The sequence below is a fragment of the Notolepis coatsorum genome, assembly GCF_963971535.1.
Source record: "Notolepis coatsorum genome assembly, chromosome: 12".
NCBI lineage: Eukaryota > Metazoa > Chordata > Actinopteri > Aulopiformes > Paralepididae > Notolepis > Notolepis coatsorum.
This window is the reverse complement of record NC_140176.1, coordinates 32,408,052-32,422,408: the sequence shown is the minus strand read 5'-3', so window position 1 is coordinate 32,422,408 and position 14,357 is coordinate 32,408,052. Positions and strand designations below refer to the sequence as shown.

The 14,357-nt window shown below is 39.9% G+C and overlaps 2 protein-coding genes across 2 annotated transcripts in view; one reads left to right on the top strand and one right to left on the bottom strand.

The window, feature by feature from the left end:
- dok6 (docking protein 6) overlaps positions 1–14,357 on the bottom strand; it is a gene marked incomplete at both ends in the record, with an annotated part of 666,878 nt that overhangs the window by 269,991 nt on the left and 382,530 nt on the right. The gene's annotated exons all lie outside the window — the stretch shown is intronic.
- Positions 1–14,357, top strand: part of rttn (rotatin) — a 213,431-nt gene that overhangs the window by 101,563 nt on the left and 97,511 nt on the right. The window contains exon 28 of the mRNA XM_084326661.1: positions 1,028–1,197. Within this exon, the coding sequence (XP_084182787.1) occupies positions 1,028–1,197 (170 nt within the window). The remainder of the gene's footprint in view (positions 1–1,027; positions 1,198–14,357) is intronic.

Below are 14,357 nucleotides of genomic sequence, written 5' to 3'. Positions count from 1 at the left end.
ACACAGACACACTCTCGCTCTCTCCTCAATTCAAGGATCCTTTGTTGTTCCATCCATTATATTATATAAATACTGTATGTATATAAGTACTGTATATAGGTACTGTATAACAGAGGAACATATTTGGGGCTCGGCTCCTCGACAGCAGCAAGAGCAATAAAATAACAATAGAAATAGAAGTAGAAATATGAACATTGTAAATCGCTTTTTATAAAAGCGCTATATAAATGCAGCACTCAAATTCAATACATTGACAATTTCACAATGTAAGGTGCCTTTGTTTAGGTGCTGTGTGCATATATGTGTACATGTATCTGTAAGTGTGGATATATATATATTTATATGTACAATTATAAAGTGGAAAGGAATCCCTACCTGAGCATGACCCAAGAGCAAAATGGCCGCTGTGCGAAATACGCAGCATATAAAGGAGAGCAAGGATAACAACACAACTTCACTGACAAAGGTTGAAGATCAAGGTTTTAAACTCTGCAACAGAGTCTTTGGCCTAGAGGTCATTACTACTAGATTATTACCAGATCGTTACTAGCTTCTACCTTTAAACTTTAGGGCACCATTGGAATCTGATCCAGTATCAGTATCGGAGCATAGCCCACCCTTCCTGATCTCCACCCCCACCCTTCCTCATCTCCACCTATGTCCACCCCAACCTTCCTCATCTCCACCCCCACCCTTCCTCATCTCCACCTATGTCCACCCCAACCTTCCTCATCTCCACCCCCACCCTTCCTGATCTCCACCCCCACCCTTCCTCATCTCCACCTATGTCCACCCCAACCTTCCTCATCTCCACCCCCACCCTTCCTGATCTCCACCCCCACCCTTCCTCATCTCCACCTATGTCCACCCCAACCTTCCTCATCTCCACCCCCACCCTTCCTCATCTCCACCCCCACCCTTGGCTTCCTCATCCGCACCTACCGGTATATACACCCCCACCCTTCCTCATCTGCACCTATATCCACCCCCACCCTTCCTCATCTGCACCTATGTCCATCCCCCACAGGAGTGTGTGTCCCTGCTGGATCTGCTGCTGGGCGTGGAGTCCCAGAGCCCCGGACAGAGCCAGGGGCAGGAGCTGGAGGAGCGGAGAGGCCTGGTCAGCCAGAGGCTCCAGAGAGAACTCACCCACCTGTTCAACACCCTGCTGCTTCGCCTGGCACACACCACAGACAGGTAGTCATAACCACACAGACAGGTAGTCATAACCACACACCACCGACAGGTAGTCATAACCACACACCACCGACAGGTAGTCATAACCACACAGCACAGACAGGTAGTCATAACCACACAGCACCGCCAGGTAGTCATAACCACACACCACAGACAGGTAGTCATAACCACACAGCACAGACAGGTAGTCATAACCACACACCACCCACAGGTAGTCATAACCACACACCACAGATAGGTAGTCATAACCACACAGCACCGACAGGTAGTCATAACCACACACCACCGACAGGTAGTCATAACCACACAGCACCCACAGGTAGTCATAACCACACACCACAGACAGGTAGTCATAACCACACACCACAGACAGGTAGGGCGACTCGCATGAGTCATAACCACAAAGGAGCATAAAACCACTTTATAGTCATTAGGGCTGCAACCATGAGTCGATGTCGACCATGCATATTCATGACCGACGCATCGTATTGTTACTTTCTGGTGGAAATGGCAGACGTTCAAAGTCATAACATGCGCAACACTGTCAATTGTTGTTGTTTTTTCTGGTAAATGAATAGTTTAGATCAGTGGTGCCCAACCAGTCGATCGCGATCGACAGGTAGATCGCGGGCTGATTTCAAGTAGATCTCGATTAATAAAATTTGATTATTAAAAAAAATTAAATAAAAATTGGAAAATCAACTCTGCCTCTCCTTGTTAACTACAACATGCAATGCTGTTTGTTATTTAAGATGAGGTCGGACTCGGCACTGACAGATTTGTGTTCATTATGCTGCTTTTATAAAGCCTCAAATGATGGCTTACAATATACAATTTTGGCTGGTAGCTCTCGGCTAGGTGGTAAATTAAAAAGTAGATCTTGGTTCAAAAACGGTTGGGCACCCCTGGTTTAGATTATTCGACTAATTCATAAAAATATAGACAAAATAATGGTTAGTTGCAGCCCTAATACTTCATGGCTCATCTCCTACTCTGGGTATTCAGTCGGTGGTGTCAAAGAGGCAACTACCCATGTGACCTGAGGATATTAGTAAAACATTTTGAAATGTTCAATTGCAAATATAATCAATTGTTAACACATTGACTGCCGGCTATTATCCTCATCCTTAGCAGCTGACGTCAGCACTGTAAACGGTGGGAGTCGCTCACCTTGTTTGCAGGGCTATAACTATTTAAATATTATAGCTATATATGCAATACTATGGCCCATTTGACATTGGGTATCTATCGTTCAAGATGTGAAAAAGGAATATTTTTTCCATCCATATATTGTCGTTTTATACCATGGTGAATATAAGTATAGTTTTAGAGTGGTCTAATGGTGGTCCATCCTAGAGGCAAATCTTTCCTGTGACAAAATGGCATCCAAGGTAATAAAAAAAGTCAACCAACAAACTAGATTCTTGTACCGGATCTCCTCTCTGGTAAACAAGAATACCCTGAAGACTCTGGCAGGAGCACTTATTCAAGGGTACTACGACTATGCTTGCACCTCATGGTACCAAAGCACCTCAAAGGCGCTAAAAACAAGATTACAAACATCACAAAACAAACTGGTCAGACTACTGCTTGACCTTACTCCTAGAACCCACCTCACCCCTGCCCACTTTGACTACCTAGGATGGCTTAGAGTAGACAACAGAGTACAGCAACTTGCAATGGGCCTGGTCTACAAGATACACTATACGACTAAGGTACCCATGTACATGTCAAAATACTTCCCAAAGGTCAATGAATACCACGACCACAACACCAGAGGAAGCTCAACAAATCATGTTAAACCCAGATTCGGCTCAAACAAGGGACTAAACACGTTTCACAATTATGCCACATCAATGTGGAACGCCCTACCCAAAGCTGTAAAGGAATGTGAATCCCTACCCACATTCAAAACCGCTCTAAAAGAGCACCTACGGGAGGCTGCAATTCAAAACTGGCCACCGTAAATGTCCAAACCCCCCCACCCCCTCCTAATAGACAGTCTCCTCCCCTCCGTATGTATATATTCTCTCCCCACCGTATGTATATTTCTCTCCCACCCACCCACCCCCTCCTAATGTACAGTCTCCTCCCCACCGTATGTATATATTCTCTCCCCACCGTATCTATATTTCTCTCCCACCCACCCACCCCCTCCTAATGTACAGTCTCCTCCCCATCATATGTATATACTCTCTTCTAATTCTAATGCATATGATCGGTATATTATGTTCCATCATGCATGCATGAAAGGGGGGAGGGGGGCGTTTATGATTAATTGATTGTCAATAACGGCATTCGTTAGTACAACAGCATACGTTGATCAGAGCGATGGCTCTGATGGCAATGGACAATCAAGCTGAAATTAACGTTAGATTGCTCTTCCCTGTGGCCGATGAGACTGCAAAAAGAATATTCCAATTATTTGATTACCATCTGCTAGATCGTATGTCCATTTGGCCCACGCCATAACCCCCAAAAGCATAATGATTCTGGTGTCCCGAAGGCGATTCAATGCAATCGAGTGTGTATCTTGATCCACGTTACAAGATAACTCCGCCCGGAAGACATTCAATGACGCACAGAGTCAGACTTCCTTCATAAAGTAATTGCAACATCGGCTGCATACCACCAGGCGGCGGTATCGGACTGTTGCGATCTCAGACAGAGTGCCACACATTTCCACAGCACAGCAGGATGAATTATGAATGGAAATAGCTAATAAAAGAAATAACGATCCATAACGAGTATACTTGTTGTTGGCAGAATTCGATTGGCGGGCTATAACGAGTTGACTCGTTGTTGGCGGCCATTGTGTTAAATGAGAGCAATGCGGCATGTGGCACAATAATCATTTTATCTGGATTATTTTGTTTTCATGATGTGGCAAAGAACGGGTTAAATCTCCCAGCCCTAACGCACAGGCCCTGATGCACAGGGCCAGAGCAGGGAGGAAGTGATGGAAGGGGCTGTTGACTCATTCACGGCCACTAGCTTTCGCCATCTGCGCTGTTTGGGGCATGACCATTTTAGCTATGTTTGCAGACCCATCGTGTGTTCTGTATTATAGCTATCGAGACAATAGTATGGCTCATTTTACAGGCATTGTTCATAGTCCATTACTGCCAAATCAGCTCATTTCTACACACTGTAGTTTGTTACATGCTACACGCTAAACAGCTCCCCATTTCCGGAATAATCCAGTCTTTTTTCATAGATCGCGAGATAGGACGCATTATATGCAATAAGCCCGAATCGTTCTGGTTGATTCCCTGAAACGCCAAATACTCCCAAATCAAAGGTATATAACATGTACATATGTACCTTCACAAAATCATCAAGGATGGGGGGGGGGGTTAGTCTTACCCCGAAAATCCGATCGTTAGAAAATGCTTGGTTTATGTCCAGTAAAGTAATCCACTGTGATCGTTACAGAAACATGTTTCAGGTTCCCATCGGCGATCGCGATTACTCGTTTATATGTAATTACACATGTTTACGGGACACTATAGGTTTTGAGGCGAGCAGATCTGCTAGCGATTGCTTTGCAGGAGCTCCTCCCACTCAGAGTGAGTGTTGATAGTCCATTTCATTCATTCCCGCTCCTGACCCATTTCTTTCTGAGTTCAAAAGGTAGGTGATACTGCCACCCGGTGATATTCGATCGTCATTGCACAATTCCAACGTAGGTAGATGAATCATAGACACATAGAGGGCTCTGGGTGACCGTATAGAACGCGGATCAAAGGAAAATATCAAAGGATCAACTGTTGGCGAGATAACCCGACTATACTCGGGTATGGCCGTGAAAGAGTTAAAGATTGTGAGGGAGCATTTTTTTTTTTTTATAAAATGTATTGATTTAATCATCCTATAACCTCTGGCTAAATAACTACACCATAAGGCTACTGTTAAAAAATCAAAGAATAGAATTTTTTTTTTTTTTTTTTTTATATTATCTTTTCCCCCCTCCTTTTTCCGATTTTTTTCTCCCATCCCACTGTTAGTCGTTATGCCAATTCCCAACCCCCTTCCTGGTTGTTGCGCACCCCCCCCCCCCCCCCCCCCCCTAGCCGGCAGCCAGCCTGGCAGCGCAGATTCTCACCGGGAGAGTGTAACGTGTGGAAGGTCACACTACCTTTCTCCAGATCCTACCCTGTGCAGGCGCCCCGACCGAACTGTAGGGGTCGCTGTCCACAACGCCCAGGACCCACCCACGGCTTCCCTCCCCCTAACTCAGCCAAACGAGTTAGTATAGCGATCAGCCCAAGCCAAGGCAAGGCAATGCTGATAGAATTACTTGAATCAGGTTAATTCGGATAAATTGGCTGGCTCATCCTCGTCTCACCTGCAGCAACCTACCATCAGCTCTGTGTTTGCGAGGAGGAGCTGTGACCCACAACGGGCTGAAAAAATAACACGGTCAGTTTGTGCATATATTGAGAAAGATATGATGCCTATCCAAAGCTGGCACGCCAGTACCTCTGCGACATCTGTACCGTCCGAGCGAGTGTTTTCAGCCGCTGGACTGATTGACCATGCTGCACTCCCGTCTGACACCCGGTCATGTGGAGATGTTGATTTTCCTGAACAAAAACAAAAGGACCGGGACCCCGTGAGTCAGTCTGAGACAGGCTTTTTATTTTCTATGTTGGCGATCTTGTTGCAAAGTAATAATAATAATAATAATAGCCTTAAATAATCATATTTTTTGCCACATATGCGGCGCTCGCCCACACAAATGTATTTAACTTCCATCGGACGGCGCAACGGCGGTTAATATGTCTAGGCCTCTACGTTTCTATATGTTTAATATGCTATATGCAACGTTGTGAGAGTGTTGTTCGAATGCAATCGGTTACTGCTGTATAAATAAATCCTTTGATTGAGCAAACAAATGCATTTGTTATTGTTTGGTAAATTTGGTATTTTTAGTTACAATTGATCGATTAATTGATCGTTAACGTTATCAATGATCAAGTCAGGAAAGTGCTTACAATTTGCAACCCTAGCAGACGGTGTTGGTGAAGCTACTGTGAAAGCATCGTTTTACAAGCTACCAATGACTTCACACTGGAAGGAGTTGAACTACAGCAAAGCCACCATCAAGAGATGTAGTTTGGTTGATTGAAGCTACAGAAAGTTTCACTTTGTGAAATATGATTAAATCCACATGTGAAATGTAACAAAAAATTATAACAAACCATAATACTGCCACTCAGTTGAGTTTACTGTAAAGTGCACACTTCTCACTTTAATAGCATGTATTTATTTGATTTATTTATTTAACCTTTATTTAACCAGGAAGGTCAATTAAGAACACATTATTATTTACAATGATGGCCTGGCGAGACGACAAAGGGGACAAAGTCCATGTAATGTTAACTTTCTGTTGTGTGTCTTCATCATAACAGACCCTTTACCAACCTGATCATAACAATGGTCTGAACTGAACAATGGACTTTTCAGCTTAGTAGTCAGAGCAGAATCTCTTACTTACATGACTCATATGAGCATCTCTCAAACTGCTTGTTTCTTCCTTTCATAGACATAATCACTCAGAATGAGCAGGGAGATCCCTGTATAAACAGCTCTTTGTGGCTTGAAGCTCTCTCTTTCTCTCTCTTTCTCTTTCTCGTTCTCTTTCTATCTATTGGCTATTGGCTATCTATCTATCTATCTATCTATTTTTCGCTGTCTAATTCAATTCAATTCAATGGGGCTTTATTGACATGGGAAACATATGTTTACATTGCCAAAGCCAGCGTTGGAACTAGGGCTGACCTTCGAAGCTTTCTTTGGCCTTCGAAGCTTCGGGGCCGAGATTCGATTTTAATTCGAAGCTTCGAGATAAAAAAAAAAGTTTTTAAATGTACTCTATAAATAAAGTGGATTGGATTGGATTAATTAATTAAATTAATAATGAGTCGGGAGCTGCACTGCCTGGGTGGCTGCTCTCTGTTACACAGCCAATGACATTACATTACATAATTATGTTGCAACCTTCATCTATAAAGCACAAATTATATAAATATGTATATGTAGTTAATAGAGACAAAGGCAGAATTCGACTTAATTAAGCATGTTTTATTAAGACATGTTTGTATATGGGTCGGGACACTGCTGCTGACTGGGTGTCAAACACAGGTAAAACTAAAAATACTATAGAGAATTGTCAGTGCTGTAAAGTTTAAACTTTTTTAAATCTTAGACAAACGAAACACTTTGCTTTTATGAAATATTGTAAGCCGTCATTTGAGGCTTTATAAAAGCAGCAAGTTGTATTCAACACAGAGAGGAGTTAATGAGGAATCTCCATGTGCTTGTTGTAGTTAACAAAGAGAGGCGGAGTTAATGAGGTGTATGACGTCCGTTGCATTGTAGGTGCAAGATTTTGCAGGTAAAAAAAATTAAGTATATATATATATATATATTTTTTTTTATATTAAAATTTTATTTTCGAATCCCATGCCCATCGAACGAAGCTTCGAAGTATTTAAGACGGCCCTAGTTGGAACAAACATAACTATCAAAGCAATCAAAACAAGCAGAACTTATCAACAACTATGTACAAATATATAATAATAATATTAATTAAATATAGGCCTACTAGATGAAAGCATCGGCGTATTTAGACCACTATCAGTAGGGCACGTGCCCTACTGATGATCATCTGTGCCCCACTGATAATTTTTTTTTTTTCTTTTTTTTGACAAATGTTTTTTATTTTCCCTTTTTTAACATGATCAAATTATCATTTAACATGATCAAATAATTATTATAATATTTTTTACTTCGCTTTGAAATATTATAGTGAAATATTTTGCACTGCATTTATCTTGTTGAAATCCTCCAACAGGCTCTTTTTTGACTGGTTTGCACACCAATAATACAGTGCAATAATAGAATAGTAGAATAGATAGTAAAAGTATGCAATAGAATGGCCAGAGTAAAATAGTGCTACAGTACAATCAACAGCGGGGTGTATTAGAAGGCTATGGTGAAGAGGTACGTTTTTAGCTTATTTCTGAAAATATTAAGAGATCTAGCTTCCCTAATGTCCATAGGTAGTGTGTTCCATAACTTTGGTGCATAGTTAGCAAAGGCTGCATCCCTGATTTTCTTTAGAATGTGGCTTGGAAAATTCAATAGACCAGTAGTAGATGATCGCAATGTTTATACTTTGTATATAAGGAGGAGGACCTTGAAATCAATTCTAAATGTTACCAGAAGCCAGTGTAGGTTACTTACTTGTAACTTCGGGTTTGATCCAAGGAGTAAGTTGCCCCATATTGCTCTGTAACATTTCTCTTTTTGTTATAGGACCGACTAGTAGGATTTCAGTTTTGCCCTCATTTAATTTTAGGAAGTTGTTCGTCATCCATTTGTTTATTGCTAAGAGACAGGCGGAAATGGAGTTTATAGCTGTGTGATAATTTGGTTCAGCGGAGATGTACAATTGTGTGTCATCTGCGTAACTATGGAAACATACACTGTGCTTTCTAATGATGTCTCCTCAATGTTCAATGTTCAATGCAATGTTCAATGCAAGTAAAGCACTTTAAACTTTAAGTATGACTAAATGCTTTCTTTACTATATATATAGTAACTGTTCCAAAATGCATAGATTTCTATGTATTTTAGGGGTTTGGGTGGCTAGCTCTTTTTAATATAAATGTCAACTTGTTTTATTTATTTCATAGATTTCTATGCATTTCAGGAGTTTGGGGGGCTGGCTCCCCAAAATAATTAAATAACATAACCCTAACCTAACCCTAAAACCGAAATAAAGTAAAAAAAAAAATAGTTACAAAATCCACCCATTTTCGCCCACAAACCGGCCAAAACCGGCCAAATTTTTTTCGTGGTCGCGCTACGCGCTCCTGCTTCATACTTTTTGGTGCCCTTCTGTGCCCTACTGAAGTGCTGGGTCTAGATACGCCCCTGGATGAAAGGGGACCCTATTAACTGTTACACCGCTGAACGGCATGCTGGGTACAGGTAGCTAGCTAGCCAGGTAGCACAGCAGTCTGTTAACTGCTTAAAAAAAAAGATGAAGAGAGAGACTGGAGATGTTACATGCTGGCAACGTTTTGTACATTTACCATGATGTTTCACTAAATTCACACCAGCTAGCTCACTTGTTGGATTATCTCACGTTCGCTATTAAGTAAAAACAAAACCATACCTTAACGTGGAAGCTCAGACATTTCAAGCATCAACAATGTAACTCTCAGAATGAATGCTTTTGTTCCTGGAAATAACGTTAGCCTGCTGTTATCTAGCTGTTAGCAATGACACCATTGATTGATTGATTATATCATGTTCCCTATTAAGGGTTTGATTAGTATTTGAATAGTTCCCTAGACTATCGAATATCAATATTCTATTGCTGCCCATCCCTAATCTACAGCCTGCGCCTACACAAACAGTGCTGTCCATGGTTCTGAAACAACAGCTAAGCGATGTATCTCGGCCAATCATTTAGTTGTTTTTCCTATTTCTATAGACACATGAAACATAAACAGGGGGGGGCAGGGGTGTAAAGGTACACGTATCCGTACCGAACCGAACCGTTTCAGTGTGTACCGTACCGAACGGCTGTGTATCGTACGAATACAACGGTATGTTAACCACTAACGACCGCCCACCGGGGGCTGTTTTTTTCACAATCTAATATAATTATTATTATTATAGTTATGTTTTACAAGTCGATTATTAATTTCAATATAGAATATTCGTTGTCAGCCCTACAAGTACAATTCGTTACTGCACACTACATCACCTTTGAGTGGAACATGGAAAGCCAAACTTTCCCCCACTGTACCGAAATCCCGTACCAAACCTTGACTTCAAAACCGAGGTACGTACCGTACCGTGGTTTTTGTGTACCGTTACACCCCTACCCTCTGGTGATTCCAGAGTAGGGTTATCATTATACTTCATTATAATGAAATTGTCATTATACTGGACAATTTAGCCCAGCACCAATTTACGGGCCCAGTAATTCGGGATGGTTGGCAATCCTTTACGCACGCACGCGCACACACACACACACACACACACACACACACACACACACACACACACACACACACACACACACACACACACACACACACACACACACACACACACACACACAATCTCTTAATTAAGAATCATAAGGAGGAATCTGCCATACATAAATGTTAAAAAATTCATCTCCGTTTCTTGGTTTCAAAGTTGTTAACAAAGTTAATGTAAGTATAATATAATTCAAATGAACAGTTTATCTTTGCTGATATTAATATTACAGGTAAGAGGTCTGTCACATTACCAGCCTCTGTATAGAAGTGTTAAATATACAGTCATGAGTTTTTCACTTAGCAATAATAAGCTACATACTTTTCCACACCTTCTCCTACCAGCAGCACGCCTGGATACCTTCTGCATCACCAATCAATCCATTTCTCCTCAGCAGAAGTGAATTATCCTGTCGTAATGTGTTACTTTGTGAAGAGCACGCATGTGGTGAGGGATGAGTTTATTCTAAAATGAATGTTAATCAGGCCTGCCTGTGGGGTTAGATGAATGTTTAATGTGTTCGGAGCCTGTAGAGGAGCAGGCTGAGGATGTTCTTCTCCTGGTTACTTGTTGATGATATGGTACCACTGGTTACTTGGTGATGATATGGTACCACTGGTTACTTGGTGATGCTATGGTAGCGCTGACACAGTGTCCTGGTTACTTGGTGATGCTATGGTAGCGCTGACACAGTGTCCTGGTTGCTTGGTGATGCTATGGTAGCGCTGACACAGTGTCCTGGTTGCTTGGTGATGCTATGGTAGCGCTGACACAGTGTCCTGGTTACTTGGTGATGCTATGGTATCTCTGGTTGCTTGGTGATGATATGGTATCTCTGGTTGCTTGGTGATGATATGGTATATCTGGTTACTTGGTGATGATATGGTATCTCTGGTTACTTGGTGATGATATGGCATATCTGGTTACTTGGTGATGATATGGTACCTCTGGTTACTTGGTGATGATATGGTACCTCTGGTTACTTGGTGATTGGTTACTTGGTGATGATATATAATATCTCTGGTTACTTGGTGATGATATGGTATCTCTGGTTACTTGGTGATGATATGGTACCTCTGGTTACTTGGTGATTGGTTACTTGGTGATGATATATAATATCTCTGGTTACCTGGTGATGATATGGTATCTCTGGTTACTTGGTGATGATATGGTATCTCTGGTTACTTGGTGATGATATAATATCTCTTGTTACTTGGTGATGATATGGTATCTCTGACTCCTGGTTGTGGAGAAATCAACAGCACACTAATATAACAGGATTGGTTAGAACATGTCTGAAAGTCGAGTTCCTCCTGTCTCATACCTTATCACCCCCCCCCCCCCCCCCCCATCTCTGGAAACAGTATATGAGGCATCAAATGTAAATACAGCTTATAATAATTTTCATACCAAGTTCTATTTTGTTTTTGTCCAATGTTTTCCTCTTTTAACTAACAGTAACAAAAACGTTGCAAACTTGAACAATGATTGAACTTAGGAAATCTGCTCTAAAGATAAATGCATTATATAAAAATATCTACAAAGTCCTACTCCCTTAAAGTATGCTTCATACAAGATGCACAGGAATAAAAATAACCATCTTCTTAGAAATGCCAAACGGGATTATTATAGTGATCAATTTATTAGCTCTACAAACAACATTAAATCGACATGGGACACTCTGAAAACATTACTCAATATGAGACACTCCTCTTCTCCATCCACAGCTGAATTTCAGGATGGTGCGGATAAGATAACAGCCTTCCCAAATTGTGAATAATTTTAACAACTTCTTCATGAATGTGGGACCATGTCTTGCAAAACATATTCGCAATGCTCTTGGTTCTCCCACTGGTTTTATATGTAAAGAGTATGCTTCTCTAAATGCTTTTGAGCCTGTAAAGACCTCATAAGTACTTGATATTATTATGAGCCTCAAAAACTCTTCTCCTGGCCATGATGAAATTCCAGCCTCTTTGATCAAAAAGGTTGCATTTTCAATTATTGATCCTTTATCATTCATTTTTTCCATGTCCCTTGATTCAGGCACTATCCCTCAAGCCTTCAAAGTTGCCAAGGTTATACCGCTGTTTAAAGCTGATGATCCCTTCTCAAACTATCGTCATATATCGATTAGGGATGCTCGATATTGGCTTTTTTACCGATACCGATATTCCGATATTGTCCAACTCTTAATTTCGATACCGATACCGATATCAACCGATACCGATATATGCAGGGTTTCCCCCCAAAAAAACTGAATAATTTCAGGTAATTAATAATTTCACTGGATGCATTCAAAAGGCTTTCTAAATGTAAGCATTATCTGTGCAAAATATGATAATTAAAAAAGTTAAAATTAACATTACATATCTCTTGTTGTTGAATTAAACCAACATGCATACTTTTGACAATAAATAAAATAAGAATTGGTTCTTACTTGCTTGCCTGGGTAAATAAAGGTTAATTTTTTTTTTTTTTTTTTTGATACCGATATTTTCCGATATCACATTTTACTGCCGATATCGGCCGATAATATCGGTCGGCCGATAATATCGGACATCCCTAATATCGATACTACCTTGTTTTTCAAAAATTCTTGAAAAAACTGGTTTAAAGTAGAATCATGAAATATCTAGATGCCAACACTATCTTCAACTTTATTTTGGTTTTGCTTTGGTTGTTATATATTATTATGTACGCAGTATACAGTATATGCATGTATGTACTGTGTATATGTATGTTTGTATTAACACGTATCTTTTGAATCTATTCTGGTATTTTATAATATGCATATTTTTGTATGTTTGATTTTATAAAACAGGGGAAGTTCTTGATAAGCCTCTAGGCTTCTAACTTCTCCTTCACAATCGTTATAACTTATTATGTATTGTTTTTACTTCTGTTTAACTGTTTATAAACAAAACAAAAACAAAAAACAAAACAAACTTCTTCAACGTCTTCAAATTACTTTCTTTTCCTTTCGGAACTTCATTTGTGCAGTGGTTGAAAGACAAACATACAGATACAAAAAAGAAAAAAAAAAAAAAAGAAAAAAAAGACAAACATACAGTCACAATACATAGACACTCACCACTATATATAAAAATAATAGTTCAAACTACAATAAAAAGACCACTATATAAAAAAAACACCAACTACATTAAAACTACAGTACTTAAAGCATGATATATTAAAAACATGTGGAGCAGTTTCTATATGTATATAAATAATAAATAATATTCATCAATAATAATCGAAACATCAATATTACAGCTGCACTGGAGAAAAATGTATATACCTTAGGCATTTTCTTAGATTTATCAAAGGCTTTTGACACAGTGAATCATGAAATTGTATTATAAAAAATGTCATGTTATGTGTTTAAAAAACAGAATGGGTTGATAATTACTTAAACAACAGAGAGCAATTTGTAGTTTTCAATGGTATTTGTGGTGTTCCACAAGAGTCCCATTCTAGGACCCTTGTTTTTTTATTTATGTGAATGATCTTGCAAATACATCACGTTGTCACCTATTATTTTTTGCTGATGACACAAATCTCTTCGTCGTCACTGACAATACTTTTGATTCCCTTATTGATAAAGCAAAATTCTGGACTCATTCATTTTCCCTATTAAACAAGTTATCACTCAATGGTAAAACAAATCTAACTTAATTATTTTTTGAAATAAGAACACAAATTGTATTTCAGACAGAACCCAAGATTTGCATCAATACCAATGAACTTGCACATTTCCTGCACATTTTAACTGTTCTTCTTTCACTTCTTTTTTATTCCAGAATGTATGTTTGTAAGTGCAAATAACAATAAACCTCTCTTTCTCTGGTCCCCCTTTCTCTCTCATACACACACACTATCTCTTTCTCTCTCTCACACACATTCCCTCTCTCCCTCTCTATCACTATTTCTCACACACTCACATCTCTATCTCTCTCTCCCTATATCCACTCTATTTCTCACACACTCTCCCCCCATCTCTCTCTATATCTCTTACTCTATCTCTCCCTCTCTCTCTATCACTCTTTCTCCCACCCTCCTCTCTCTTTTATCCACACGCTCTTTCTCACACC